This window comes from Galeopterus variegatus, unplaced genomic scaffold (genome assembly GCF_000696425.1).
Source record: "Galeopterus variegatus unplaced genomic scaffold, G_variegatus-3.0.2 Scaffold3641, whole genome shotgun sequence".
Classification (NCBI taxonomy): domain Eukaryota; kingdom Metazoa; phylum Chordata; class Mammalia; order Dermoptera; family Cynocephalidae; genus Galeopterus; species Galeopterus variegatus.
In genome coordinates, this window is record NW_007729752.1 from 52,943 (window position 1) to 65,038 (window position 12,096).

At 42.1% G+C, this 12,096-nt stretch overlaps 2 protein-coding genes across 2 annotated transcripts in view; both read right to left on the reverse strand.

Moving 5' to 3' along the window:
• Positions 1-8,256: 8,256 nt before the first annotated feature.
• On the reverse strand, positions 8,257-10,064 carry LOC103601230 (T-complex protein 1 subunit epsilon-like). The gene is made up of 2 exons (XM_008585615.1): positions 9,989-10,064; positions 8,257-9,436 (listed from the first exon to the last, which is right to left on the reverse strand). The coding sequence occupies exons 1-2, from the start codon at positions 10,062-10,064 to the stop codon at positions 8,340-8,342; spliced, it is 1,173 nt and encodes a 390-aa protein (XP_008583837.1). The 3' UTR covers positions 8,257-8,339.
• Positions 10,065-10,503: 439 nt separating this feature from the next.
• Positions 10,504-12,096, reverse strand: part of LOC103601231 (T-complex protein 1 subunit delta-like) — a 114,471-nt gene continuing 112,878 nt past the window's right edge. Inside the window, exons 4-5 of the mRNA XM_008585616.1 lie at positions 11,508-11,627; positions 10,504-10,851 (exon numbers count right to left, since the gene is read on the reverse strand). Of these exons, the coding sequence (XP_008583838.1) occupies positions 10,504-10,851; positions 11,508-11,627 (468 nt within the window). The remainder of the gene's footprint in view (positions 10,852-11,507; positions 11,628-12,096) is intronic.

Below are 12,096 nucleotides of genomic sequence, written 5' to 3' on the forward strand. Positions count from 1 at the left end.
TAGGAAAGTTTTAGAGGATATACAAAAGTAAAAATATTGGTTTTGTTTGGATGATTGTATTTAATTATCATCCCTTTAATAGTTTTTTTTATTTTTCTATTTTGTTTACACACTGCATTTTAATAAAAGAGAGATTTTAGAATCCCTTTTCAGAAAAAGAGGTGATTGGGGGCCGGCCCGGTGGCGCACTGCGCTAGTGCGCCGCTTGGGAAGCGTGGCAGCGCTCCCGCCGAGGGTTCGGATCCCACATACAGACCGGTTCCCGCTCACTGGCTGAGCGAGGCACGGGGGCAGCGCCAAGGGTTGCGATCCCGTTGCCGGACATGGAAAAAAGACAAAAAAAAAAAAAAAAGAAAAGAAAAAGAGGTGATTGAAAGTATAATTAAATGGCAATAGATTGCCAAAGTCAGCCGACAGTTATTAAAGAACTAAACAGAACTTCTATAAATGAAAAATATAGCCATTCAAATTAGACACTCAATGTATGTGTTAAACATTAGATTAAACAATGCTAAAGAGAGAATTAGTGAACTGGAGAATGGCTCTGAGGAAATCACTCAGAATGCATCCTACCAAGACAAAGGAAAATACAAGGAAAAGGCTAAGAGATATAGATTATAGAGAAAGAGTGTTGTGAACATAAAAAATAATGGATATAAAGTGTCTAGCACCTAACTGGCATCTAGAAGATGGTCAAGAAATGATAGCTATGATTCAAGTTTCTGAATGGTTTCAGAGAAAGTCATATATTTTATAACATAGGGATTCAAATCTTTCCAGAATATCAAAGAGAAGGTAAAGATAGTTTTGCACAATTTTTGGAAAAACAAAAACCAAAACAAAACAAAAAACCAACACCAAAATCCCTGGCCAATCAGACTTTAATAGTTCATAAGGAAAAATGTCAATTTAGTATTGAGCCCTTTCCTCTGAGACTGTCTTTATTCATTCCCTAAGCTTGGCAAGCCTGCTTGGTGCTTCAGTAATTTATTTAACTGTCATTAATCAGTCTGTCAGTCTGGTCTCAAAACAAACAAATAAGCAAAACCACAATTATATAGTAAATTCTCAATTCTCTGATAAGCAAAAATTTGTATGTGACCTTACACAACCAATTTCTACATGGAGTTGTATTCAGTAACAGCTTTGACCTCTAAAATCCTTGAGAATTAAAAAATACTTGTATTCTAATATTTTTCAAAGGAGTCAATGCAGGGATTTGGAAGGATCCAACAAATAAAAACAAAATTATTTCTATACATTATTTTCTCTTCTCCATCTCTCTAATTCTCTTCCTTTTTTTCCCCACCTGGTTCTCTCAATGCCATGTTGTTTTTATCCCTTCATCTTTACCTTCACCCTGTCACTCCATCCTGCCTTTGGACCAGCAGAGACCACCAGAATTTCTTTCACCACACACAGGCTATGTTGAATTCATCCAGGATGACTAGAGACATCTCAAGACATTCTCAAGCCTTCATGTTCCTGGTCCTCTCTCCTTCCCAGTAAAGGGAGGAACACAGAGCCTTGGTAAAGTGACGTTCTTTTCTATGATTCTTAACTACTTAAACTGATTGCAATTTTCACTTTGTTCTATCACAAAATCTAAGCTACCCTGTTAATTAAATAACCCACACAAGCCAGTAGTCATACAAACAAAACCACACTGTCTGATAACTGTGCAGATAGAACCATGCAGCTTCCAACATTCAAGAGTCAAGTGCATTCCTGAGCAGTTTGCTGAGGGAATAGAAGGTCTATAATGATAAAAGGAAGAAACGTTTATCAGAGTTCTTATGGGCAGGAAGAAACACATCATCCTGAGACACTTGCTACTTTAAAGTGTACTATGAAATACAAAGGTACAAAAGATGTTCCAACCACTGCCACTTCACGTGAACTTCAGAATACTAGGAAATGCCAAATCCACGAATACCTGCAATTATAAGGAACAGTAATTATCCCTGCAACAGACACTGGATGTTTCATTCTCAGAATTACAACAGTTCTTATTACTGTAATCAATTCGCTACACGGTGACATGGGTGCACTCCCTCACGTGCTTCCTCTCCCTGGGGTCACTGGTACACTCAGGTGACATAATGAAAAAGTGTAATATTGTCACAAAAACATCACACAGAACATTACCTAAATGTCAAATTCAAATACAGCCATGTGTATTGAGAGTCTTCTCATATACAATCATTACAACAGCCATGTGAATTGGCTGCATTTTCTACATCTTACAGAAAAGTAAATTAAGGCTCTGACAGTTTAAGTAACTTGTCTGAAACAAGACACCAGTATATCTCTTATTTGAAACCTTAGATCCTGTTTCTCTGAATCTAAGTACTATGTTCTTTTCACTGACCTGCCTGTGAATTAAAGCAGGAGAATCAGGCCACCCACGAATAGGAAAATTGTGTAGTGTCAAGAGAACTGTGCCACAGTGGTCATGGTCGTAGACCTGGTTTAGGGCAATTAGCTTTTCTCTGTTCCAGTGGCCTAAACTCTAAATCCTGCTGGAATTTAGACAGAATTGGTCACAATAGCAACTGAGCAAGAATTTGTGGATGGCTAACAAAATTAATAATTTCTTACACGTATATGATATTTCTGCATTTTGAATTTTCCTTTCATGTTTATTATTTACCTTGAACCTCCAACACAGGGTAAAATGGGTTTTACCATCCTCATTTTGCATGTGAGGAAACTGAGGCTCAGAGAAAGAGTGTGCTGTGACTACCCAGGACCACATAACTGGTAAGTGAACGGAGTTCTACCCTAGAACTCAGGGTCTCTGACTCTAAGCTCAGAATTTACTTCACTCCACTTCCCAAGAATTGCCATGAATAAGTCCAGACTCTCCCTATTGGACAAAATCCATAGCTTCCAAAGGGTCAGTGGGGACATCCTGGGGGAGTCCATGCATTTGTATGTTCCAAACTGAGTCCATGGCACCCTCCATTGCTCAGATGCTCATCTGGCTTCTCATGCATCCCCTTCCCTACAAGAAGTGCCAAATAAGTGATGTCAAATGCCTGATTTACAAGGTCTCTTTCTTCGAGCTTGTGCCTAAGTACGATGTACAGTGTGGAGCCCCATCCATACAGCATGTGAGGACACTTGGGGGTTGTCCTCACCCTCCACGCCCTTTCCCCTCTTTCTCACTCTACCTTCACTTTCCTAGTAAGGTAGTTTGAGTGGATTTAATTCTGATTGCTGAATCCCTGAAAATATCATCCAAATAACCAGTTGATAAGACAAAGCTGAGTATATTCTTACAACAGTTAGGAGAATACTCTCTTGGTAGAGTCTTAGTAGCATCACAGGGCAAAACTGGAATGTTAATGAGATTTTGGAGTCTGGCCTAAGATGAACTTTCAAAGGGGAGAGGCTTAATTAGGATGGGATAAGGATCATGATATAACAGTTTGGGACTGGTAAGACAATCAAGGGTTTTAAGCCAGGATTTCAAAAAGTCTTAGAGAGTAGACTTGCTATTTATTGAAATTTCCAACTTTGATGTTTATCTAATGGCTTTTGTTTGTTCATTTTGTTTTGTTTTGTTTTTTGGTGGGGTCTGGGGAGGAAATTCCTGAAATGAACAGTGAAACAGTCTGCAACTTTTATTTTTCTAGGTGAGAGTTCCCTGGAAGAGTAATGCTACAGTGGAATAGTAAAATTGTGTTAGTGAAGACGTCCAGATAGTAGAGTCAGGCTTATGTGGATAATAAGCTGTATAGGGGTAGATGGATTCAGTTCTGTATGGATTCAGGAGTGTGCCCTGGTTGACTTAAATGAATTAACATAGTCAATCCCCTTGGTCATAGTGATCGATTCAACAATAGACACACACACACAAAAAAACAAATCAGGACAACTGGAACCAGTGGAGACTTATCACTGTGCTATATGAAAAACAGAGTTTATATTATCTACTAAGTTTGAACCCTGGAGTCTGTAGGTTCACGAGTTACTGGCAGCAACCTTACAATTATAGTGAAAAAGGCTTTGAAGAGAATTAATGCTAAGGAAGGAAGTCTGAGAAAGAAGAGAGAGAAGACAGATTCCAATCTAATTAATTGATCCAATGAATCAAACCTTGAAGCCAACCCTACTGGGGCTGTATGCAATTATGTAAGAAACGTATTTCCTTTATAAACTAAGCCATTTGAAGATGGATCTTCTATTATTTACAATGCAAAGCATTCTGATAGATACTGTGTACACTCAAGAATTTCTTTTCATGTTTCCTACATGTGTAACCTTGGAAAAATTATTTCATTTCTCCAAACCTTGTTTTCTACATTGGCGAATAATAGACTTCATCAATGAATAGGGTTATGAGAACTAAGGCAATATATGCAAAGAGCCCAATGCCTGGCACATAATTGTTACTCAGTAAATAGTGACTCTAGCCATGGCAACTCCAGCTAGGACTCTGCAACTAACCACCTAGTGCTCCAGGAAAGACACTAAACCTCTCTGGGCTCTGATTACTTATCTGGGATGTTTCAGGATTGGTAGCTGATCTTTGAATCCCCCAACAAATTCCCAGATTTCATTATTTTGTGTATTATCTTTCTACAAACTAGAATGAATTAAACTGGAAATCCCCCTCCAGGTCCTGCCACATGATTCAACAAGCCAGTCTTTGAGGGATGATATATTGGCATTTGATACCAGCCTGTGTTCTTGGTTGTGATAACAAACACGGCACTGAGATTAACTAATACTTGGTCACCACTGAGCAGATTCTAAGTAGCAGGTCTGATTTGGGAAGCTGGCAGGATAAATATTAGCCTTTATCACAGCTCAAACAACCCCAAGTGCCAAACCAAAAAGTTCTCAGGGAGGAATTGTGTTCCCTCTTCCATTTTAGAGAACCAGAAATCACAATGTAATTTGTCACAGTGCCCAGTAGATAACTCTTTTTTAGCCAGTAAATAAAGGTGGGCACCACCTTAAGTGTTTAAAGGTATTGTATGCCTACACTCACTCTTTCCTAGTAAAGAGGAGCAGGGTTTTAACAGGAGATACTGCCAAAAAATTGGAGGTGGGTTTTGACTCTGGCCAACTGAGAACTCTAGTCACAGGAAGAATCTGGTCAGCTTGAAGAGTCAGAAGAGTCATTAAAAAATACTGCAAAAAGTCACATCCAGGAAAATTAAGTTTCTAACTTCATGCTCATGGTAGAATTTCTTTCTAGATTCCAAAAGCCATGTCAACACAAGCAATAGGAGTTGAAAGGCTGAAGCAACCAACTGGGTAATTCAAATCATAAACATTTTTCTATACAAATTACCTAGACAGTCCTCTTAAATTTAATTAATCTCATATTTGTACAGTGATTTATAGTTTTCAAAGGACTTTTACTTATCTCTCAATAATCTCATTTTATAGGAAAGTAAAGATCAGAGAGATGAAGGGATAACTCTCTGTCCAAAGGCAAACAACCATGCAATCGTGGCTGGGGCTCGATGGGTGGTAATGTGGCAGAAATGAGAGAGCATTTACCATTCTCTGTAAGAATCAGAGCTGGGCTTAGCACCAAACTGTCTGACTCCTTGTCCATATAATGCCATGACTCATCTCATCTCTCTTTTCTAGAGATGTCATGTCCTTGATGAAATTATGGGCCATCAAGGCTTATCAGCAACACTCACAAGTTGACTTCAGGGAGAAGATTAATGAAGGAACTTTGTCACAGAAGGGAACTACTGTTTATTGAGCACTTTGTTTTTTTTTTTTTTTTTTTTTTTTGGCCGGCCAGTGCAGGGATTGGACCTTGGACCTCGGTGTTATCAGAAACACACTCTAACTGACTAAGCTAACTGGCCAGCCCTACTGAGCACTTTTTATGTGCTGGGCTTGCTGCTAAGCACTTTAAGTATACTGACTAGTTCATTTCATCCTGTCCTTAGTTTTGTGAGGAGGGAATCATTAGTTCCTTTCAGCCATCACAGGCTCTGAGGATTCAATGACTTCGTATCTCCCGCACAATGGTAAGGATGTCATTTCTTTCCAGCTTCCACTTACAGCCTTCTTCCTTCCCAACAGGAGATGGGTTAATCATGAAGTTGCTTGCTGAGTCCCCCTTGCATGCAACTTCTGTTATGTTCAGCTGCGTCCTGAGAAGCACGGGTGCTAAGTCCACTGGTACACCAGCTTTGAAGGAAGGAGTGCCTTTGCCAGTCCAAGTGGTTAAGAGGTGGGTCCTGCCCTCAAGGATTTAAAAGATTAGAACCAAGACATGTCAAACTCTCTGATGTGATTAATCAAAGCTTCAGTGGTAGATTCCAACTCATGGACATCATTTCCAGCTCCAGAAGCAAAGAGCTTATGTTTGGTTCCTGGCTATGTCTTTAAGAATTTTCACGTGTTTCAGCATCCCCCGAATCTCTTTGTCACTAAATCCCCTCTTATCCCTTCCTTTACTCCTCTATCATACTTCTTGCTAATATTGTCTCTGTTTTTCTATTTCCCATTAGCTGTTCAGCCCATGCAACCTAGCTTCAGACCTAACCACTCTATCAACCTAGCCCTCTCCAAGTTCACCAGTGAACCTCCTAATTGGCTCAATCAGTCTTCCCTTTTCATAGTTATCTCCTGGCTCTTTCTGCAACGTAAAGATACTGCTGATCAACCTTCTTGCATTCCTTACCTCCATTAGCTTCCATCATATGAGACCTCTCTGGAATCCCCTCTTGGTTCTCCCTACTTTCTAGCTTGTTTTTCAATCTCTTCTTTCTGTGGTGACCTCTTAAATGCTGAAGTTTCTTAGGTTATGAGTTGTGTCTGCTCAGTCTCACTTCTTGCTTCTTCTTAGTCTCACGGAGCTGTCCCATGCCTTCTATAAGCTTCACTTCGATAAGGTCCTGTACATGTTTATCTCCCTCCCAAATCTCTCTCGTGAGCTCCAGATACCCTACAAAGTGCCTCAAATTTCATGTCTCATATTATACTCCTTATCATTGCCCAAGACCTGTCCCTCCTCCTAGGATCTTGCTTGACATTAACACAATCCACCCACCCAACTTTTCCAAACCAGATCTTTTTTTTTTTTTTTTTTTTTTTTTTTTTTTTTTTTTTGTCTTTTTTCGTGACCGGCAATGGATCGCAACCCTCAGTGTCACGCCCATACTGGACCGGGACCGGCAACGGGATCGCAACCCTCGGTGCTGCGCCCACACCTCGCTCAGCCAGTGAGCGGCCGGTCTGTATGTGGGATCCGAACCCTCGGCGGGAGTACCGCCGTACTCCCAAGCGGCGCACTATAGCAGTGCGCCACCGGGCCGGCCCCCCAAACCAGATCTTTGAGGGTCATACTTGATATCCCTTTTCTTCCTCTGTGCCATTTGCACTGCCACATCCAATCAATGACCAAGTTCTACATATTTTTCCTCTTAAGTGTGTCTAGACTCTCTCCCTCTCCACATCACATTGTCTCTACCATGGTTCAAGCCCTCATTATCTTTGCCTCAATCAACACAACAACCTTCTAAATGAAACTGAAGTTTCTATCCTCTACCTACCTAAATGCCATCATCCACACAACATCTAGAGTGATACAAGCATCTAGATTTTTTTGGCACACAGGTATTTTTCTAAGTAGCAGGAAAACGGTAGTGCAGAAACAAACACACACACACACACACACAAGTATGCACACAGAGAGAATATGTTTCAGCTCTCATTGATCTATGTTCTATGGATCTATTTAGAGTAAAATATGACCGTGCAGTACCCATCACTGGCTCCCGTCAACTTCGAACATGATTCAAACCTTCCTTCTAGGCTCACTTTTCTTCCACATCCTCCATCTCCTCTGTCAATGCTCTCACTTGATGCTTCAACTCCAGCTGATTTAACTGCACATAGTTTCCTGAACAAATGATGATATTTTGTAACACCATGTCTTCCCTCATGTTGCCTCAAAACCCTTCCCTACTTCATCACCTCTTTCCAACTACCCTTTAAATTTCAGTTCAGGTATCATTTCTGAGAAGCTGTGGCAATAAGGATGCTACATGGTTACCAAATCTATTTCATTTTCATCTTCCTGGATACATAGGAAGACTACAATTCCCAGCATCCTTTGGAATTAAATTGAGCCAGTGTGATCAGCTCTGGCCAGTCGGTAGTAAGTAGAAAATACTTGGGTCTCTTCCTCTTTTTTTTTTTTTTTTTTTTCCCCAAACAGTTATTTTTATTGTAGCATCTACAGTGTCTGAAAAAAGATGTAATAATAAATAACTGTAGATGCATCACAGGACACCCATTTATTTAATCACAGTAGTGGATCTTACTACTACATTCTATTCTACATTTCTTCTTTATTCTTCAGATTCTCCAGGCTTACGGATGTCATCAATTTTCAAAATCATTCTAACCATCTGTGTCGCAAGTGATATCTGTTGCTTTTTGCCAATCAAGGTTTCTATGACATGTTGTTGCTTAATATCATTTGTACCCTTGTGCAAACAGTCGATTCCAAGAGCAGGGTTCATCTCCTTCACTTGTCTGGCTCGGACTTCAGTCATAGTCTGGATGGGATTCATGCCACTGTTTTCAGGAAGGGCCATGGAGATGACCTCCAATGCATGGGCAAAAGCTCTCATGGCATACTGCTCCAAGGTTGGGCACTTATCTGCCTCTTGGCTAACTGCCAAAGCACAAGATATTTCAGCAGCCCCTCCTCCATACACCACGCGATTATCACGGATGAGGTTCCGGATGACACACAAAGCATCATGAAGGGATCGTTTTGCTTCCTCGATTATCATCTTATTTCCTCCTCTAATGAAAATGGTTACGGCTCTGGAGTTCTTACACTGCTCGATGACCAGCATTTTGTCTTTAGTTGTCCCAAATGAGATCTCCTGTACCAGCCCAGCAAAGTCTAGCTTCTCAGCTGTGAGTTCGGAGAACCGTGGGACAATCCGCCCTCCTGTCGCAATGGCAATCAGCTCAATTTCAGGTCCTCCTACCCAACGAACCGCAGGCAAGTTATTCTGAAGAAGTAGATGACTTGCTTCATCATCAAAGCCCCACTGGCAGATAGCTAGGTTAGCACCAGTTTCTTTAATTTGTTGAATCATCTCTTTGAACTTCTCCTTTTCATATTTCTGAAGGACTTTATAATCTTCCACAGAGGTCACATCCAGCTTATGCTTCGTCTTTGGTTTGGGTGGCTCAAATGGACATGTGAGAATTGCAATCTTAGCATCTTCCACTTTTTTTGGCATCTGTGGATGACTGAAATCCTTGCCCACAATCACGATCTTGATCAGTTTTGTGTCCTCCAGTCTCCCGCCCACTTTGCCTTCTACTTTGATGAGCTCGAAGTCCACATCTCTCCGCCCCATGTCTGCTACCATGAGGACAGCATTCACAGCAATCTCAGCCATTTGTCGGTGACAGCTGTTAACCACTTTGGAGGCCCACTTTGCCTTCTACTTTGATGAGCTCGAAGTCCACATCTCTCCGCCCCATGTCTGCTACCGTGAGGACAGCATTCACAGCAATCTCAGCCATTTGTCGGTGACAGCTGTTAACCACTTTGGAGCCCAGTGTAGTTTTTGCAGTCTGAATCAGGGGTTCCGTGTCCTTGATGTCAACAAGGACACTATCACGGATTCTGTCCAGGTGTTCGAGAGCAATGCGGGCAGCCTGCTCATAGCCATCGGCTATTCTGATGGGGTGAATGCCTCGGTCCAGCAACTGCTCAGCTTCTTCTAACAAGGCACCAGCCAGGACAACCACTCCTGTGGTGCCATCTCCAATTTCATCATCCTGTGATTTGGACAGTTCAACCATCAGCTTGGCAATCTGATGATCGACATCCATCATGCTTAAAATGGTAGCACCATCATTAGTTACAGTCACATCACCATCCTTATCCACCATCACCTTATCAAGTCCATTTGGTCCAAGTGATGTTCTCATTGTATGCGCTACAGTTTTCGCTGCCATTATATGAGACTTGAGGGCCTCAAGTCCCATAAGGCAGGACTTGCGGTCCTGATCCTTGATGATGAGGAAAGGGTGTCCATATTCATCAAAGGCGAGGGTCCCCACGGATGCCATGCTGCAGCAGCAGGTGTTACTTTCCCTCAGGCAGCGGCAACCACTCCGGAACCCGGGTCTCTTCCTCTTGACATAGAATGAAAGCACTGAATATGGATATGTGTTCTCTGTGCTTTTACTTTCCTCAATGCAGTAACCTGGAAGCCATATGTTGAAATGACAGCATCACAAGGTAGAAGCAACCTGGGTCACTGAGTCACAGCAAGGAAGAGAGCTGTCCTAGAGAGTCATCCAGACTCACAGCACTCTTCTCCATACCCAAGAAATAAACCTTTGTTGTGTTGTTACAGAGACTGGAGGTAATTTAGTATTGCAGCAGAGCAGAGCCTATCCTAATCAATACAGAGGCTGTGATAGCAAATAACACGACCCCCCTCCAAAAAAAGATGCCTATGTCCTAGTCCTCAGAATCTATAAATAAGTTATGTTACATGGAAAAGAGAAATTAAGGGGGCTGGCCTGAGCACAAGATATTTCAGCAGCCCCTCCTCCATACACCACACGATTATCACGGATGAGGTTCCGGATGACACACAAAGCATCATGAAGGGATCGTTTTGCTTCCTCGATTATCATCTTATTTCCTCCTCTAATGAAAATGGTTACGGCTCTGGAGTTCTTACACTGCTCGATGACCAGCATTTTGTCTTTAGTTGTCCCAAATGAGATCTCCTGTACCAGCCCAGCAAAGTCTAGCTTCTCAGCTGTGAGTTCGGAGAACCGTGGGACAATCCGCCCTCCTGTTGCAATGGCAATCAGCTAATTGGGGTCGATAAGGGAGAGGGATGAAGACATTACTGGTGAATATTTAACTTTCAAAACTAGACCACAAATGAGCTAAACCTGATGTAGAACCATCTTCATCTTTTTCACCACAATTGCTGTCCCAGTGGCCAAAAAATTTCAAGTTTAACCCAAAGTACCCTGTTAAATGAACAAGGTTCTGAAGAACTGGGTGTCTTGGTCTGGCTTTGGTGCTGCCCGGCTCTACCACCCTGTGCAAATCCCCTAAGCTCCAGACCTCCCCACTCCTCTGTGTAGCCCTGCCTCTCTCTGTGAAACCAGCTCGAGTGTATGCCCAGGGTCCGGACCAGTGCCTAGGATGGCTTTTAGTACCTGGCTGACCTATGAGGAGATGAGACTGGGTCTTCCTGCCTCAGAAAGTCCATGACAGGGCCCAGTGAGATGACACGTGGAAAGCATTTCAAAATGCCACGAACACCAAAAAGACATAGTTGTCATTCAAACAGTAAGAGATTCTAGCACTTCTCTCCCAGCTCATGCTCCTCTAACCTGTGGAGCCTTGCCACGATGTGGGTATTTAAGGCAAGTGCTATCAAAGCAGCGGTAAATACACACATGCATTGTAAGCTGAGCCCTTTCCTCTAGAAGTCTCCTCACATGGAACTTCCTACCTCAATTTCGGGTCCTCCTACCCAGCGAACCGCAGGCAAGTTATTCTGAAGAAGTAGATGATTTGCTTCATCATCAAAGCCCCACTGGCAGATAGCTAGGTTAGCACCAGTTTCTTTAATCTGGGAAAAGAAATGCCACAATTATGTTAACAGAGAGCAGGCATTTATAGTTTGTAATAATGTGTGAAAAACGGAAGATGCTCAGCTGGGTGGGTGAGGTGGGTGTATTAAAATAAACAAAAAAGCACAGGAAAGAATAGAAATATGTATATGTCTACTTTTCTGACCATTCCTCCCTTGGTGATCACCTGTGACTACTCTCTTATGTCCCACTACTGCTGTTTACCTGTCCTCACCCACCACTACCTGGCTCTCTACCTCTCTTCTTTCCCTAAAATAAGAACCAATGAGAGCAATACTGTAACGTGTATTCTTCACGTTTGGCATCAGCAATACCTTGCTCTAGGAGCAGCCCAGAATGACTCTTGTTTAGGGGACCAGAACGCCCATAGCAATAGTCCCTCCAAGTGAGGTGAGTTCCAAGGCCATAGTGACATCATGAGCCCCAGGAAGCCTGCAGCCTAATGGT

Excerpts from the sequence above, each read along its gene's own strand:
- LOC103601230 (XM_008585615.1), bottom strand. The coding sequence starts at position 10,064 with ATGAATATGGACACCCTTTCCTCATCATCAAGGATCAGGACCGCAAGT. Across the intron at positions 9,437-9,988 it reads ATGGGACTTGAGGCCCTCAA|TGGTTAACAGCTGTCACCGA; the intron begins GTCTCATATAAT and ends GGGCCTCCAAAG.